At 40.3% G+C, this 17,208-nt stretch overlaps 1 protein-coding gene and 1 pseudogene across 1 annotated transcript in view; one reads left to right on the forward strand and one right to left on the reverse strand.

Moving 5' to 3' along the window:
* CLNK (cytokine dependent hematopoietic cell linker) overlaps positions 1 to 17,208 on the reverse strand; it is a 156,149-nt gene that overhangs the window by 66,939 nt on the left and 72,002 nt on the right. The window contains exons 6-8 of the mRNA XM_057704653.1: positions 9,967 to 10,108; positions 8,576 to 8,673; positions 2,371 to 2,416 (exon numbers count right to left, since the gene is read on the reverse strand). Of these exons, the coding sequence (XP_057560636.1) occupies positions 2,371 to 2,416; positions 8,576 to 8,673; positions 9,967 to 10,108 (286 nt within the window). The remainder of the gene's footprint in view (positions 1 to 2,370; positions 2,417 to 8,575; positions 8,674 to 9,966; positions 10,109 to 17,208) is intronic.
* Positions 10,574 to 12,722, forward strand: LOC130835055 (replication factor C subunit 5-like; annotated as a pseudogene).

Genomic DNA, 17,208 nt, shown 5'->3' on the forward strand with positions numbered 1-17,208 from the left:
GGGGAGAGGAGAGTGGCTTGAACTGAATTCAATCCACAATGGCCAATGATTGAATCAACCGTGCCTATGTAATGAAGCCTCTATAAAACCCTACAAGTTTGGAGTTTGAGAGCTTCTGGGTTGGTGAACACAGGGAGATTCAGGAAGTATGGAAGCTTCTGCCCTTTCCCCAGACCTCCCCTTATATGCCTCTTCCTTCTGCCTGTTCCTGAGTTACATCATTTTACAATACACTGCTACTTTAATAAGTAAAAGGTTTCTCTGAGTTCTGTGAGCCACTCTAACAAACTAACCAAACCTAAGGAGGGAGTGGTTGGAACCTCCAATCTAGAGAAGCACAGGTGACAGTCTGGGCTTGTGGCTGGCATCTGAAGTGGTGGTGAGTACAGTCTTGTAGGACTGAGCCCTTAACTTGCGGAATTTGGTGCTATCTTTGGGTAGATAGTGTCAGAATTGGGTTCAGTTGCAGGACACCCAGCTGGTGTCCAGAAAATTGCTTGCTGGTGTGTGTGGGGGAACTGTCCCCTTGCATATGGTGGAATTAGCATTAGAACCATCTTGATAGTTACACAGACATATTGATATGTGTAGAATAGTGGTCAAAGAAGATTCTGCAATCAAAGAAATGAAGGTGCATGTCTACAGTGAACTACTGAAAAAAGAGGGGAATTTTGAAATTCATTTCTTGTCTGCTTTCTCCCTAGGACTCACTTCTCAATAAATGCCCGTGATGGTTCTATAAGGACCTAGGACATTTATATATCAAATGATTATGTCTGCTCTGGGAGGCCTCTGTGCTCTGGTCCCTTTCTCTGTTAAGAGGCATGAAAAAACTTCCTCTACATAATTCATGTGGTCTTCTAAGGACTAAAATACATCAGTTAGCGGAGAAAAGCTCTGAATCAAGTGCTGTGTACATCAAAGGCATTTCCATGTTTAAGGACTAAAGAGGCACTGGTAGGAAAGCTCCCCTATTTTGAGGGGTTTAGGAGTGGTCTAGAGGGAAGATAGACAGGGATCTGTCAGGCTATACAGGATGGAGAGGAGAGATGGAGGAGGGAACAGCTCTTGTTTCCTGCCTCTCTGCTAATTCAACTAAATTGAAGAGTCATAAAAGCCCTGCCCGCTTCACATTTCAAGAGGAGGAAAGTAAGACTCAGAAAGGTTAGGTGCCTTACCACGCTCCTTGCACCTTGCTTGCCTTTGTGGGTATTTTCCCTTTGCACCTCCAAGTCCACTGTCCATCTTGTCCACTCTGCTCTACCCCACTCTCCATCCTGGGCGACCAACCAGTGAATGCGGGCTACCTTGCCCCGTGGTTTCTGGTTGGGTTCAGCCATTGGGAAGTGCCAGCAGGAGATCAGAGGAAAGTTGGAGAGGGAGGTTGGGGCATGTATTCCCTTGACTCCCACCCTGAGAGGTCCACATGTGCTGGGGTGTTCCTCAACCAATGGTTACTGCTCCTTTCAAGGCGGTCAGCTCCTTTTGGTTTTCTGTAGCTGTCCGCTCATCCCTTTGGGCTTAGGGGTGGTGACGGCACCACTGCTGTTGGCCCCAGTTCCTGCATCATCCCTCATTCTTCCCCTACACCTCACAAACCTTAGTCAATAGTTTCTTTGTAAATAAATCTCCTTAAATTATCCTAATTTGGGTGTGCCACCTGTTTCCTCTGAGGACCCTATTACACTTTCCCGTTAAAGAAAATGTGATGTTAATAATATGTTATAGAATATAGCATCAGACACATAAAAGAGGAATTTGATATGTTTCAGTTACTGGGAAACATACATCATGGCATTGTCATCTTTTCCAACTGGACATTGTGAGAGAATATGGGGACATTGGGGGAAATGAGAAAAGCTGTAATGTATAGGATCCAATTAAATTTCTTTGGCTCGCCTCCATCTGTGCTTCTAACATGACTGAAATTGATTATTTCCTTTCAGCTTCTTACCTGTATCTTCATCTCCAAATTGAGTTGCTTTGCCTCAAGCTTTAAAATCTGTTTTCATATTAATTAATCAGCATTTTAAAATTAGATTTCTATCTTGCAATTTTACAGAGGGATATACTTAGAGAAATAACTTAGTTATATATTTGATGCAACCTGTATATTTCAAAACAATTTCTTTCCCAAATTGCACAACATGGAATAAGACTTTTCACCACCAATTTCTTCATTAATAAGGTAAGGTGATAAGAAGGCATAAGATGTGAAAATCCTTCTAAAATTAGTTATTTCCTGAAGGTTAATTCAATAGATAACTTTGTTGAAGAAATCTGTGACCACAGATAAAAATGCAAGAGGATCTTGGAAGCACAGAAATATACAAATATACTTATGTATCAAACTTTGTGATTTGACTTTACCTTTAACATGCTGGCTTCTGATATCCTTGGAAAAGGGTTGTTCCACCTGTAGAAAAAAACGTGGCACCATTATGTCTTAAATTGTGACTATACCATCTCACGACCTGCCACTGAGTATATAGCTGTTATGTGATGATTCCCAAGGATAAAAGCATAAGTTCCCAGACTCATCACTCTTAGAGATCACCCTATGTATATGGTTGGCAGTCAGTCAAGATGTGTAAATACATGTAAATACAGGTACCACTGTGCCAGCAATGAGGGTAGTGGCCTCAGGTGCTAATTTGGCATAAAAATACTTGGTTTGAGATCCAATCTTGCCTCTTACTGCCATGAAACTTTAGAAAGGCTTTTAAACATATTATGAGCCTTAGATTTTTCACCTTTTTAATAGGGAAAATATTTAGTCAATTCATGTCACTGAGATATTGTGAAGATCAACATACATGATCAAGTCCGCGAAAGTGATGGAGCAGGCAGATCAGAGTGTGGCCTCGTGTGGATGCCCGTATTGGGATTTCACCTCCATCACAGGCTGGCTATGAGAATGTGGCCAGTCGTTTAACCTTCTAAGCCTCAGTTTCCTCATCTGTGAAATGGAGGTAACAAAAGAACTGATACCTCACAAGGGTGGCAGGACTATGTGAGACAGGCGATGTGCCTAGAGCAGGAAATGACACCAATCAAGCTGAATAATTGTTGCTGTCATTAGTAATAGTATTAAAGGCACTGCTGAACTATTAAGGGCTGGCTGTATAATCATTAGACGTGAGATTGAAGAAGATGATAGAGACATCCTAAGGATGCCTGATGCCTTCGAAAGCCTTTAAGCCTAGGTCAGTATTGGGGTCTACAATGGTTAGTTTTATGTGTCAAATTGACAGGGTCACAGGGTATCCAGATATTTGGTTAAACATTATTTCTGGGTGTGTCTGTGAAAGTGATTCCAGATGAGATTAGAATTTGGATCAATAGACTGAGTAAGGCAGATAGCCCTCCCCAATGCCAGTAGACATCATTCAGTCCATTGGGGGTCTGAATAGAATAAAAAGGCAGAGAAAAGGAGAATTTGATCTCTCTGCCTGACGGTTGAGCTGGAACGTCGGTCTTCTCCTGCCCTCGATGACTGAGATTTACGTCTGTGGTTCTCTTGGTGCTCAGGCCTTTGGACTCAGGCTGAAACTTATGCCACTGGCTTTCCTGGGTCTCCAGCTTTCAGATGGCAGATTGTGGGACCGAGCTTCCATAGTCAGTAATTTATATATATGTGTATATGTGTATGTGTCTATGACTGTATATGTGTATATGTTTGTATCTTTCTATCATATCCTATCTATCATCTATCTATCTATCTATATCTATCTATCTATCAATCTATCTATCTATCTATCTATCTATCTACCTATCTATCTATCTATCATCTATCTATCTATCTATCTATCTACCTATCTATCTATCATCTATCATCTACCTATCATCTATCATCTATCTATCTACCTATCATCTATCTATCTATCTATCATCTATCATCTATCATCTATCTATCATCATCTATCTATCATCTCTCTCTCTCTCTCATCTATCTATCATCCATCTACCGCCTATGTTGCTAGAAAACCCTGACTAATACAGAGTCTTAGTGTTACACTTTATTGGTGCCAAGCTGAGGTGGCCGAGGCAGATGGGGAGGAAGGGTCATTGAACCCCTGTTACCCCTTATGTCTTGATGTTCAATATCCACCTCTTTCCTCTGTGGAACATTGAATCACCTTACTTATGCTTGGAAAGGCTGTAGCTCTTCTGCTGGCCAAGTTAGTCAAGAATTGAGCATGGTTTGGGTTTGCTGTTGCTATGGTGGCCTTCATCACCCATCAGCTTCCAATTCCTCCAGGGTGACCCTATGGAGGCTGGTGTGCTGGAGGGTTTTTGCAAAGTTCTTGTTGCATCCTCAACGTTTGGCCTTCCCTGTGCACCTTTCCTGCGGAGGGGGTCTCTCCCAATGCTCCTGCCCGCCTGCCATTGCTAGCCTGGGGGTAGGAGAGGTTCTCCATTGTCTCTGTCTCAGTTGGGCCCTGCATGATTAGGGCTTTAGGGATGGGGTTTCCTTAGCATTTCTGTTCTTTTCCCCTTTGGTGGCCAAACTGCATTTTGTGTCTTTGGATCCATTTGGATCTTTTACATGAGAGAGTTTCTTTGCATTGCATCTTCTCGAGAGGGAGGTACCCTCTGATGATATTAGCATAGGATCCCAAGCCTAGAAATATTTCCTGCCCCTCCCCTAGGGTTACTCCCATTTTCTATCAAATAAATATTTACTAATGCTTACTATATACCTGTAGCAATGCTAGATAATGAGGGAAAAAAGAGGAATAAGAGCTTGGATGCTAAAGGAAGACTCAGATATGCAAGCAGTTCTGAGTTTACAACGTATTATAACACAGGTTTAATTATAAGAGAAGTTTTTCAACCCCAGCATCATTGAGAGTTGGGGCTGGATAATTCTTTGCTGGGGAGCGGTGGGGGGGGGGCTGCCCTGTGCATTTGCAGTATACTTAGTGGCATCCCTGCCCTCCACCCAGTAGGTGTCTGGAGAACTCCCCAAGTCTTGACAACCAAAAATGTCTCTGGGCATCGTAAATGACCACTAGGGGGCAAAATGGTCCCAGATGAGAACCACTGATTACAAAGCAATGTGCTACGGATGTCCAACACTGCTTTGCATTGCTTCTTCCAGAAGCCTTCTTAAAAGCCTCTGGCTGAGCTAAGTGATGCAGCTCCCTGCTCTTTGTGCCCTGTGTCACTTCTGTCTCAACACTTGGTATTACATCAAAACTGCCACTTTGGGGCAATGCCTCCTCCACTAGGCTGTGGGCACTGGCTCTTTTTTTTTTTTTTTTTTTTTTTTTTTTAATCCTCGTTGTTGAGCACAGGGCTTCGTACACAGCGAGTCCTCAGTAAATGAAAAGATGGGCAGTGGTTTAGTGGTTTAAGACAGTTGTAACCAGTCTAGGGAGTCGACATAAGAACTAGCCCCTCTAAGGACTGTTGAAGATCCATTTCTCAGATAGTTTAATCTCAACATAAATGCGCAGAACTAATTAGAACTAACTCCAGAGGATGAGGGTATAATAAAAATAAATCGGCTTACCATAAAAACTTGATTATTCAAACACTGATTATAAAAGCAGTACTCCCTTTTTTATCTAAATTAAGGCCAAATCTTTATTTAATTAATTTACAAGAAAACTTCCCTCCAGGCCAAAATTGTGCTCAAGTCTCCCATATCCTTTTTCTCACAAGATTTCACTTGACTTAATATATTGAGATTATACTTCCACTTGCAAAGTGATCTAGCTAAAAGAAGAAATTTGTAACAGAAAGCTACAAAAATAATATGAAAGTATATAAAGTAATATGAATGGAGACAAGTTTTGGCATACTTTTTTTAAAATAAAATCAAATGAGAAATCAAATAAGAATTATTGTTTTTTTTTAAAAAAACATTCATCTCAGGAAGGTTTATTTACATGCAAAGAGGGATATCAGTGATTTTTAGGGAAAGAAAAGCTTAACTTTTTAGGTCAGAATTTTCTACTCTTTATAACCAGACAAGAACTTGTGTCTTTAGTCTTTGGCCCAATGACTCTAAAATTCCTATTGTTCCCTGAATATGCTTCATGTTATAGTGATGAGAGCCCTGAAACGTCCTCCTTCCTGTCAGACAGTCCCCTGTGGGGCTGCCGCAGTTGCACATCTCAAGGATAGTAGCAAGTATTCACGTGACAACTGTGAAGGACAGACTGGAAAAAGGGTCTATGTAAATAGAAACAGAACTGGGAAAGAAGACTGGGTCCCTTCTTCTATTAACATTTCAAGCTATTCATATTTCAAGGTTCCGCTGAAATGGTTGAGAGTGTGTTTATTTGTTAATATCCATCCATTTAACCAGTATCTATTGAGAACCTCTTACAGAAAGGCACTGAGCTAGGTGCTGGGGCTAAAGTGGTCCCTGTCCTCATGGAGGTGTTATCTAGTTACTGATTGCTTTGTGCCAGACACTGTACTCTGTATGTGTTCTCATAAAAGCTACGAGATTTTATAGCTAAGACAGTAAAGTCTCAGAGAGGGTAAGTAACTGGCCGAAAGAGACAGAGCTCATAAAGTTGGAGCCAATAAAACGGGAATTATAATGTTCATTTTGCAAGGTTGTTTTAAGGATTAAATGTCATTCATTCATTCATTCCCATCTAGTCTCCAAAAGACCTTCCCTGACTGCCCTGCTTTCATTATTTTTTCAGAAGCACTCATCACTTGACACATTGTCTTTGTATCTATTATTTATCTATTTATTTATCACAGGTCTCCTCCCACTAGATGTAAGTTTCATGAGAGCAGGGCCTTGGTGGTTTACGGATGCATACCAGAGCCTATAATTGTGTCTAGTCCATGGCAGGCACCCAACATATATTTCTTGAATGAATTTGTCGAGTGAATGATTAAAGTGTTTAGCTTGGCATCTGTGTAAAGAGGAAATGTTCACTATTTCATCCCTCATCTTGCTCTCCCAATCTCTATTGGCTGTGTTCTGTGTGAATGACATTAAATTTGTAGTTTCCTTTTCTTGTCAATATTTAACCCTCAAGTTAAATAGGTAAAGAGTTTGAACAGGTAATGCACAAGGAAGAAGGTGTTATAAATATTCAAAGGCATGTTCACACTCACTAATAAATGTGATACAAATTTTAAAAAAGAACAGTGAAATCTCTTTTTTTTTTAAAAAAAATATAATTAAAAATGTAATACCCAGTTTTGGTGAGAATTCTATGAGGCGGAAATTTCAATATAGGGTTTCTGGGGGGGGGTTGGTAAATTGAAATGATTTTTCAGGAAGAAATTTTACGATATGAACCAAAAGCCTTTCAAATGTTTTCACTCAATGGTTAAGTAAAATAATGAAAAATTGTATAATGGGGAGTGATGTATCTATAAAGATTAGGCTTATTAATGCTTGTTTTATCACATGGAAAATTGTTTTACGGCTGAAACTTAATGTGAAAAGGAAAGAAATCTGGGTATGTACCATCCAATAGGGACTCCCCTGCATGAAATACATCAGCATGGAAAACATTGACGTGAAATATACCCAAATGTTATGACTGATGGCCCTGTAACCCCAGGGATGATCAATTTGTATTTTATGCGTTTCTGCATTAAGAAAATTGAACATTAGTAAAAGTGTTATTAAAAATAAAAATCTACATGTGTTTAGAGCATTTGCATTTGTAAGACATTTTCATAAGATTATCTTTTGTGGTCTCAGCAGCTTTTGAAGTAAGCATGGCAGAGATTTTTATTCCTGTTTTGTAGATGGGCTTACAAAGAGGCTCAGAGAAGTTGTTTGTCTTATAGTCGTCCCTTGGTGTCTATAGGGGATTTGCTCCAGGAATCCCCACGAATGTAAAATCTGTGGATGCTCAAGTCCTTTATATGAAATGGCATCGTATTTGGAAATAACCTAAGCACATCCTCCTGTATATAGTTGACCCTTGAACAACATGGGTTTGAACTGTGTGGGTCCACTTGTACTCCGATTTTTTTTTCACTATATACTACAGTACTATACAATCCTTGATTGGCTGAATCATCTCTACTTACAATACCTTATACAATGTAAATGATATGTAAATAGTTGTAAATACAATGTAACTACTTTGTAAATAGTTGCTGGCATGTGGTAAGTTCAAGTTATGCTTTTTGGAAACTTATGGAAATTTGTTTTTAATCTTTGGTTGAATCTGCAGATGGGGAACTGGCAGATATGGAGGGCTGACGGTACTTATTACCACATAATTAGCAGTTGGAATCATTGGGCCTAAAATCTGGGCAAAATGATATGTTATCATCAAAGAGATTTGAGTTGAAATTCTGCTTCCAGAGAACAGGATGAGCATTAGATGAGATGCAGGTGAAAGTCCTTAGCCTGATGCCTGGCTCACAGAAAATCTCCAACAAATGTTAGTTCTCCCCTCTTCTAGGTGCTTATTCTATAGGACCATGATTCCACCAGTCGAATCCCCCTGCACCTCACTGAGCTTGACCTGCTCATCACCAAACAAGATGCCTTGGGAATTCGAGATCGGGAAACTCTTGGCTGCTAGGAAGTGCCCCACATGTGTTTGGTTCACACCGTCCAGCCTTTACTCACTTCTTCCAGCCTCATCCGGGTTTGCCCATCTGTGGGGATAGAGGTCTCGAAGTCCAAGGAAAGGGGTGTGTCCATCACACCCTTGAAATAGCGTGTATCTGTGAAAAGAAAAAAATTAAAGTCATACTTTACATGACTCAGCACATTATAATTTATAAACTGTTTGGACATCTACAAAGTCATTGAATCATTACAATATAGGTATGAGGCAAGTCATTCTACTTCCACTTAACAGATGAAGAGACTGAGGCTCAGAGAGGAGCAATCACTCCTCTTGGTCCATACACATAAACACCAAAGTCTGAACCTGAACAGTCTTCATTCTCTTATCCATCCTTCAAGGCTTGGGCTGTGTCATGCCCTTCGAAAATCTTCCTAGACCCCACCCACCTGCACACCACCCCGGCTCTCTTTTCTATGTTATATACTTCATATACACACACACATATATATATATATATACACACACACACACACATTATATATAATATACTCAGCATATACTTAACATAATTATATACGTTATCTACTTAACTTCATACTTATCTGTTTATCTGTCTGTTTCTGCCATTAGATTGTGACCTTCCTGAGAACATGGATTATGCTTTATCTTTATGTCACTTGACCAATCTCAACATGATAATTGGCACACTATAGAAACTCAGTAAATGCTTGTTGAGTAGATGAAAAAAGGAATATCATTATTTACAAGGTGATTCTCCCCAGTAGATTCATTTCAGTAGGTCAGGCTCTCAGAAATCATAAATGCTTTCTCTTTTCCCTTACAGCAGTGTGTTTTACCTAAGGTTCAGAGAACTTGCTGAAGCTGCCCAAAGCACCCCAGTTAGAAAGAGGCAAAGATGGATTTTAAATAAGGTCTTCTTTCTCTTAAAAAGCTTGGCTTTGCTGCCATGCCCTAGTGCTACTCATATGCTGGTTACTGGCAAAACATGTCAGCTATTAAAAAATCTTTCCTTTTACTCTAATCTCCTCCATGTAAATTGTGTCTTAACAGGGATGTTACCCACATTCCTGTCTGTCAGTCTTCTGCCATGCTGCTCAGCCGTTTCCAGGACTCAAGAGGGGCATCATAAAACTAGTAACCAATAGTCACAGAGCTCTAACTCTGTGCCAAGTCGGCTGGTGAGAACGCAACATTCATCATACATGTAATCTTCAAAAAAACTCTCTGGGGGTAAGTTTGCTTATTATGAACCCTATTTTCAGATGGAGAAAATAATTTTTAGACACTTGCTCAAGGTCACGTAGCTATTAAGCCATGGAGGCAGGATTTTAACCTAGAGTTTTTAAAATCAGAATCTGCAGCTTTCGTGACTATGCAATATTGCAGCATGGATGTGCATTTTCAGATTTCAGGCCTCAAATGTTACCTGCATATTCAGATTCCTTTATAGGCTTGGCTGGTAAAATTTTCACTGATTTCCATGCTTCTACCACATGAAGCTCCGGGTCTTCATAGTCATCATCTGTGTGGCCTTTTGGTCCATCCAGGGCTACGGCTAAATTCCTTTCCTAAGGAGGGAACATTTGAGTGAGTCAAGGGAAGGTACAATAATGACAAAGATTATAGGCTACAGTGCTAGCTAGGGGAGCAATATAGATTCTCTTAGCTGGGAGTTAAAGATTTAAGAGTCTGGGGTCTGAAGCATTTAAATTCTCGTAGTAGGCAGAATTCTAATGATATCCCTAGAATGATGTCAGGATCATAGTGGTGTGAGACACTCCTTTTGTCTCTCCCCTTCGATCTACAACTAGTAAAACATCCATAACTCAACAAATGTTCCTCTGCCCAAGACAGCAAGAGTCCAGAGAGATCCACATGTTTTGTACATCTGAAGGTGGGTAGATTGGAATACATAGAGGAAGTAGAATCAGGGAACAGTAGAGGTGGTGCCCACAATCCTGCCCTCCAGAAAACTTGGTAGCCGCAGCAGAGGTGGTGCACGTGACTCTCATTTGCTGGCTGCAGTGGTGCCCATGGCCACGGGGAACTGGGCAGCAGCAGCAGCAGGACCTGCAACCTCCAGGTGCATCTGTGACTCTGGCACCCTCTGCTTGCAACCCTGGCTCCCCATCACTTGCTATGGTAGCAGTGCCCATGATCCAAGCGACACTGGACATGAAGATGCCAGTGGCATCAGCAAGCCACCAGTGACCCCAGAGGCATAAGCAGCAATGACAAGGGCACCAGTGACAATTCTGGTAGAAGCAGTGGAGGGTGGAAAGTGCCGATTCTGAAATATAGCCAGAGGCATCTCAGGTAAGAAAAAACCAAAAACTTGTGTTATCAGCAGCACTGACTGAAAAACAGAAGAACGTTCTCTAATCACCAATCTGTGGAACTGTTAGAATCAAAGTAAACAAAGCTTTACCTAAACAAGAGAGGTGTTTACTACTTCAGATTCACTGGTAAAGGAACAACTCATCAAGCACCATGAAAAACCATGGTAACACAGTATCACAAAACAAATACAATTATCCAGAAACCAAACTTTAAGTCACAGCAGGCTATGATCTAACTGATAGAGAATTCAAAGCAGCTGTCATGAAGAAACTCAGTGAGCTGCAAGAAAACTTAGAAAGCAATTCAATGAGCTCAGGAATAAAACCCACGAACAGAAGGACTACTTTCCCAAAGAGACTAAAACTCTAAAAAAGAACCAAACAGGATCTCTAAGTGCGAGGGTCCTGGGGTCCGGTTGCGGCAGGTCGTGGTGCAGGTCCCTGGGGGACAAGAGAAGCCCACCGGGCCCGAACACCTTCATCATCCCATCACGGAGACCTCAGTGCACAAGCAGTAGCAGCAGCAGCCCGAAGGCGACCAAGATCATGAACCTGCCCTGGGTTGAAAAATACCGGCCTCAGACACTAGATGATCTCATTTCTCATCAGGACATCTCGAGTACCATTCAGAAGTTTATCAGTGAGGACTGCCTCCCGCACCTCCTTCTCTATGGTCCTCCAGGGACAGGAAAGACATCCACCATCCTGGCCTGTGCTAAACAGCTGTACAAAGATAAGGAGTTTGGCTCCATGGTCTTGGAGCTGAATGCTTCAGACGACTGAGGAATAGATATGGTTCGGGGACCAATCCTGAGCTTTGCTAGCCCAAGGACAATATTTAAGAAAGGCTTTAAGCTAGTGATCTTGGATGAAGCTGAAGCCATGACTCAGGATGCCCAGAACGCCTTGCGGAGAGTGATTGAGAAATTTACTGAAAATACCAGATTTTGCCTCATCTGTAACTATCTGTCATTGAGAAATTTACTGAAAATACCAGATTTTGCCTCATCTGTAACTATCTGTCATTGAGAAATTTACTGAAAATACCAGATTTTGCCTCATCTGTAACTATCTGTCAAAGATCATCCCTGCCTTGCAGTCCTGGTGTACAAGGTTCCTATTCGGTCCCCTGACTCCCGAACTCATGGTTCCCCACCTGGAACATGTCGTAGGAGAAGAGAAATTTGACATAAGTGAAGATGGGATGAAAGTGCTTGTAACTCTTTCCAGTGGAGACATGCGAAGGGCTCCGAACATCTTGCAGAGCACCAACATGGCCTTTGGGAAGGTGACAGAGGAGACTGTCTACACCTGCATGGGGCACCCGCTCAAGTCAGACATTGCCAACATTCTGGACTGGATGTTGAATCAAGACTTCATCATGGCCTACAGGAATATCATGGAGTTGAAGACTCTGAAGGGGTTGGCATTACATGACATACTGACGGAGATACACCTGTTCGTGCACAGAGTTGACTTTCCATCTTCAGTTAGAATACATTTATTGGCCAAAATGGCAGACATTGAGTACAGACTGTCTGTTGGCACCAATGAGAAGATTCAGCTGAGTTCCCTCATTGCTGCCTTTCAAGTCACCAGAGACCTGATTGTCACAGAGACCTGGATGCTGATGACCACTCGCCACCAATTCTCAGGCCCAGTAGTGACTGGAGAGCAGGGGACTCAGTCACAAACGAACTGCTGCCTGGGCCGGGGGACGAAGCTACAGTCATCCCCAGTTTTGGAAAGTTGTTCCAGGCATGGGTGGGCAGTCATTTACAAAGGACCATGTTTGTGGCTGTTTGGAGCAGAGATGTACAAAGCAGTTTTAATGTACAACTAGATAACTCTCTTACTGTACTGCCCATTTGTGTTTTATAAGGGGGGAAAAGCAAAACCCTTTTTACCTTTAAGGATTTTACCCTTCAGTTGCTTGGATGATACGAAATTGGTCTACCCCATTTGAACCAACAGGCTTTCAAATCTAATATGGTCTAAGTGTCTTCCAGCTCAAGGTAAAAAGAACGTGTCCAGAATTAAGTTTGTAAATCTAATCTGTGGTGCTACTTTAGGTATGGGTTTCTGACCCGAACTACTACACTCTTATAAAATGGACTCAATTTTCTTTAAAAACTGGCCCTTTCTTTTCTCCTCTTGAAGTAGAAGGGTTGCTAGCAGGTTCCTAATTGTGGGTGGACAGTAGAGAAAACGTTCATTTTAAATGATGCTATTGGGCACAGAGGTCATTTGACACTGACTTGTTTAACCCACATGAGACTAAGCCTGACTCTAAACCTGCAAGTGCTGAAAGGATTGGGACTCTTCATATTTATTCTAAATGTAATGCAGTTTATCTGCAAGCATTTGTGCTGCGTCTGTGCTAGCGTTCTGCACAATAAAAAAAAAAGCAGCTTGCTTGATGTGTTAAAAAAAAAAAAGAACCAAACAGAAATTCTGGCGCTTAAGAACTCAATAAATGAGATGAACAATGCATTAGAAAGGTTTGGGAATAGAGCAGATCATATGGAAGAGAGAATTAGTGAGTGGACAAAAAAAGATTCATATTAAAAAAAAAAACAACAGTGGAGATATAGGGAAACCAGAAGAAAAGATAAAATGGCAGTACCAAGTCCTCATATATCAATCATCACCCTAAATGTAAATGGATTGAATTCACCAATCAAAGGACACAAAGTGGTTAGATGGATTAAAAAACAAGACCCAGCTACATGCTGCCTCCAGAAGACTCATCTCAATTCTAAAGACAAACATAGGCTCAATGTAAAGGGTTGGAAAATGATACTCCAAGCAAACGGTAGCCAAAAGAAAGGAGGTGTAGCCATACCCATATCAGACAAATAGGCTACAAGCTAAAAAATGTAACAAGAGACAAAAATGAACTTTATATAATGATAAAGAGGACAACCCAAAAAGAAGACATAACATTTATTAATCTATATGCCCCTAACACAGGAGCACAGAAACATATATTATTATCCTTCATTTTGTTAATGTGGTATATTGTGTTGATTGCTTTGCAGGTTGAACTATCCTTGCATCTCTGGAATAAATCTCATTTGATCATGGTGTATGATCTTTTAATGTATTGTTGTATTTGATTTGCTCTTTTTTATTGAGGATTTTTCTATGTTATGAGCGATTTTGGCCTATAATTTTCTTTTTTTGTGTGTGGATCTTGTTTTATTTTGGTATCAGAGCAATGTTGGCCTTGTAGAATGAGTTAGAAATTATTCCCTTCTCAACTTTTTGGGAGAGTTTGAGAAGGAACGGTATTAAATCTTCTCTGAATGTTTGTTAGAATTCACCAGTTAAGTCCTCTGGTCCTGGACTTTTGTTTTTTTGAAAGGTTTTTGATTACTGTTTCAATCTCTTTACTAGGGATCAGTCTATTCGGATAGTCTTCTTCTTCATGATTCAGTCTTAGAAGGTTATATAATTCTAAGAATTTATATCCATTGCTTTTTGGTTATCCAATTTGTTGGTATATAGCTACTCATAGTAGTCTCTTATAATCTTTTGTATTTCTGTGGTTTTCATTGTAACTTCTCTTTTGTTTTTAATTTTATTTATTTAACACCTTTTTTTTTCTTAGTGTGTCTAGCTAGAGGTTTGGTCATTTTGTTCATCTTTTCAAAGAACCAGGTCTTTGATCTTTTTCTATTGTCTTTTTAGTCTCTATTTTATTTATTTCTGCTCTAATTTTTATTTTCTTCCTTCTACTCACATTGGACTTTGTTTTTTCTTCTTTTTCTAGTTATTTATGTATAAGGTTATATTGTTTATTTGAGATTTTTCTTGTTTATTAATATTTATGATAAAAACTCAATAAAATGATAATGAAAGGAATGTACCTTAACAAAATAGAGGTCATGTATGACAAAGCCACAGTTAACATCACACTTAACCAGAAGTGTCTTAACTGAGACAATGAATGTAAAATTTTTAGCAAAATGCCTGATGGTCAGCAATCAATAAATACTAGCTGTAAATATTATTATAACTGCTACTGTAATAAGTTACTATTAAAGAAAGTCTGAGATAAGGGAAGGCCACCAATCATAGTTTGTCCTCCTGCCTTTAAAGTCTCTCTAACATTTGTTAAGTACTTTATATGTGCTAGGTGCTTTCTGTACTCTATTTCATTATATAAGCAGAAAAACCTATGAGGTGATTTTACTATAGTGTAGGAACTTGGAATTAGATGGGCTTGAGTTTAAATTCTAGGTCTGCGTTATTCTTGTTCTCTAATATATTTGGACAAGTGGCTTACTAGTCCCAAGCCTCCAAGTGCATGACTTTTCCTATCATCACTCTATCAAAGCAGTTTGGTAAAAGTAAATTCTAGTTACATGATGAGTCTGGTTTCCAGGTTAGCAATAGCACAGGGGGGACTCACCAGGCTCCTATCTGGAAAACCTTTTGGGCTCCATTTTGGCTCAAGGCAACTCTGCTCATTTAATGCAAAGGTGTAGAATGCAATTTAGTAAGTCTCTGTATGCCATGGGCCAGCATAAAGAGCTGGACCTCTGAAGACAACAATTTTGACTTTCAGTGTGCTAGCTCTTGATTTTCCCAAGTGCTTCCCAGGGGAAGCAGGGCTTGAGCCTTACATACATAGAGGAATCAGGAGAGTGATGGAGGACCTGTTTATCAAATTTAAGGAGTTTAGGTGCAAGAGACCAGGGACCGACACAGTGATGCAGGAGCAGGAATAGGTTAGAAGGGGAGAACCTGGTGACCCAAAGGAAAAAGTTTAAGTCACAGAACACAAAGTTGGAGTAGAAACACTTGCAAGGTTTCATGGACGCTGTGCCCCCAGCAACAGGTCATTATAGCTACGAAGCCCTGCCTCCTTGGTCTGGCGTCAGGACGTAAGCAGGGCTCAGACTAAGAGTTCTTGGGTGGGAAACCAGGTGAGATTGGTCTGCTTAGCATCAGCATGGATCCAAGATGGAGTCAGCCTATCCTAGATCTAAATTGTGAGACCACTTTATGACCTTGGGGAAGTTACTTAACCTCCCTGACTTTAGTCCGTAAGTTAGAGATGGCTAAAGCTACCTTATTTGGTTGTAGTCAGACATTAAGTGTCAAAATGTATATGAAGCTTCGACTTTGGTACCTGCTCATGACAGAAGCTCAGGACATGATAGATCCTTTCTCTCTAGTTGACGTGCTGAGTATCAGTGGGGCTGCATGCCCATGGCAAAGAAAAGATGCTGGGAGGTGCACTCCAGGGGGTTTCACAATTGACATGGCAAAGTAGGGGAGGTGACTGGGCTGTTCTCCTCCAGAACTGCACACAGAAGTGAGTTCTGAGAGCTGGAGCACCAGTATTTGACTCCTTGGGGATTTGACAGGTAGACATTTTTTGCAAGGACATCATTTATATACTCTTATGGCAGCCACCAAGACTCCCCAGGACGTAGTCTTTTTGGGAAAGTCTTGGACCTTCTGGAAGAACTGGAGATATGAGACAGAGCCCATCTTTAGTCGTGTCACCCTGCAAGATTTCATGGGGGCAGGGCACAAAGGGACACCGGAAGGAACAGCAACAACCACTCCAGGTCCAAAGAGAATCTACACCAGACCCTCAGAATCTTGCCCCCAAGACTCAAATATAAACATTTTGGTTTATTTTTTCCAGAAAGATAAAGAGACAGAATTTTATTTTAAATATAAATTAAAAAGTTACATCTATTTATCTATTTACCTATCTAGTATCTGTCTACTGTCAGTATCGGGGGTTCATACTGAAAGCTCAGTATGTGTAAGCCTTATACTTTATAAAATATTTTGTGATTGACTGATTGACTCATTGTGTACGTGTGTGTGTGTGTGTGTGTGTGTACCCTGGGATGAAGAGCCATAGCTTTAATTCTTAAAGAAGTCTTTCAAATAGTAAAGAACCAATGATTTTACAGTTAAATTGTATCTATCGTCCATCTATCATCTATCTATCTATCTATCTTTCTATCTATCTACCTACCTATCAGGGTGAGTCAAAAATTTTTGCACACCCTGGTTATATTAAAAATTCTATAAATTCTACAGCCAAAGTGCGGATAATTTTTGACTCACCCTCATATCTCTCTATCCATCATCCATTTATCTATCATCTATCTATATCATATCTATTTCATTTGTCATCTACAGATATGTTACTTAAAGGAATTCAAATTTTGTACATCTAATTTAACAATTAAATTATTTATAGTATTAGATATCTTATTTCATGCTATAAATTTAAAATTTTCTGTCATTAAACTACTTTGTAAATATCATTAATGACTTCATAATATGAATATATC

The sequence above is a fragment of the Hippopotamus amphibius genome, chromosome 13 (genome assembly GCF_030028045.1).
Source record: "Hippopotamus amphibius kiboko isolate mHipAmp2 chromosome 13, mHipAmp2.hap2, whole genome shotgun sequence".
In the NCBI taxonomy this organism is placed as follows: Eukaryota; Metazoa; Chordata; class Mammalia; order Artiodactyla; family Hippopotamidae; genus Hippopotamus; species Hippopotamus amphibius.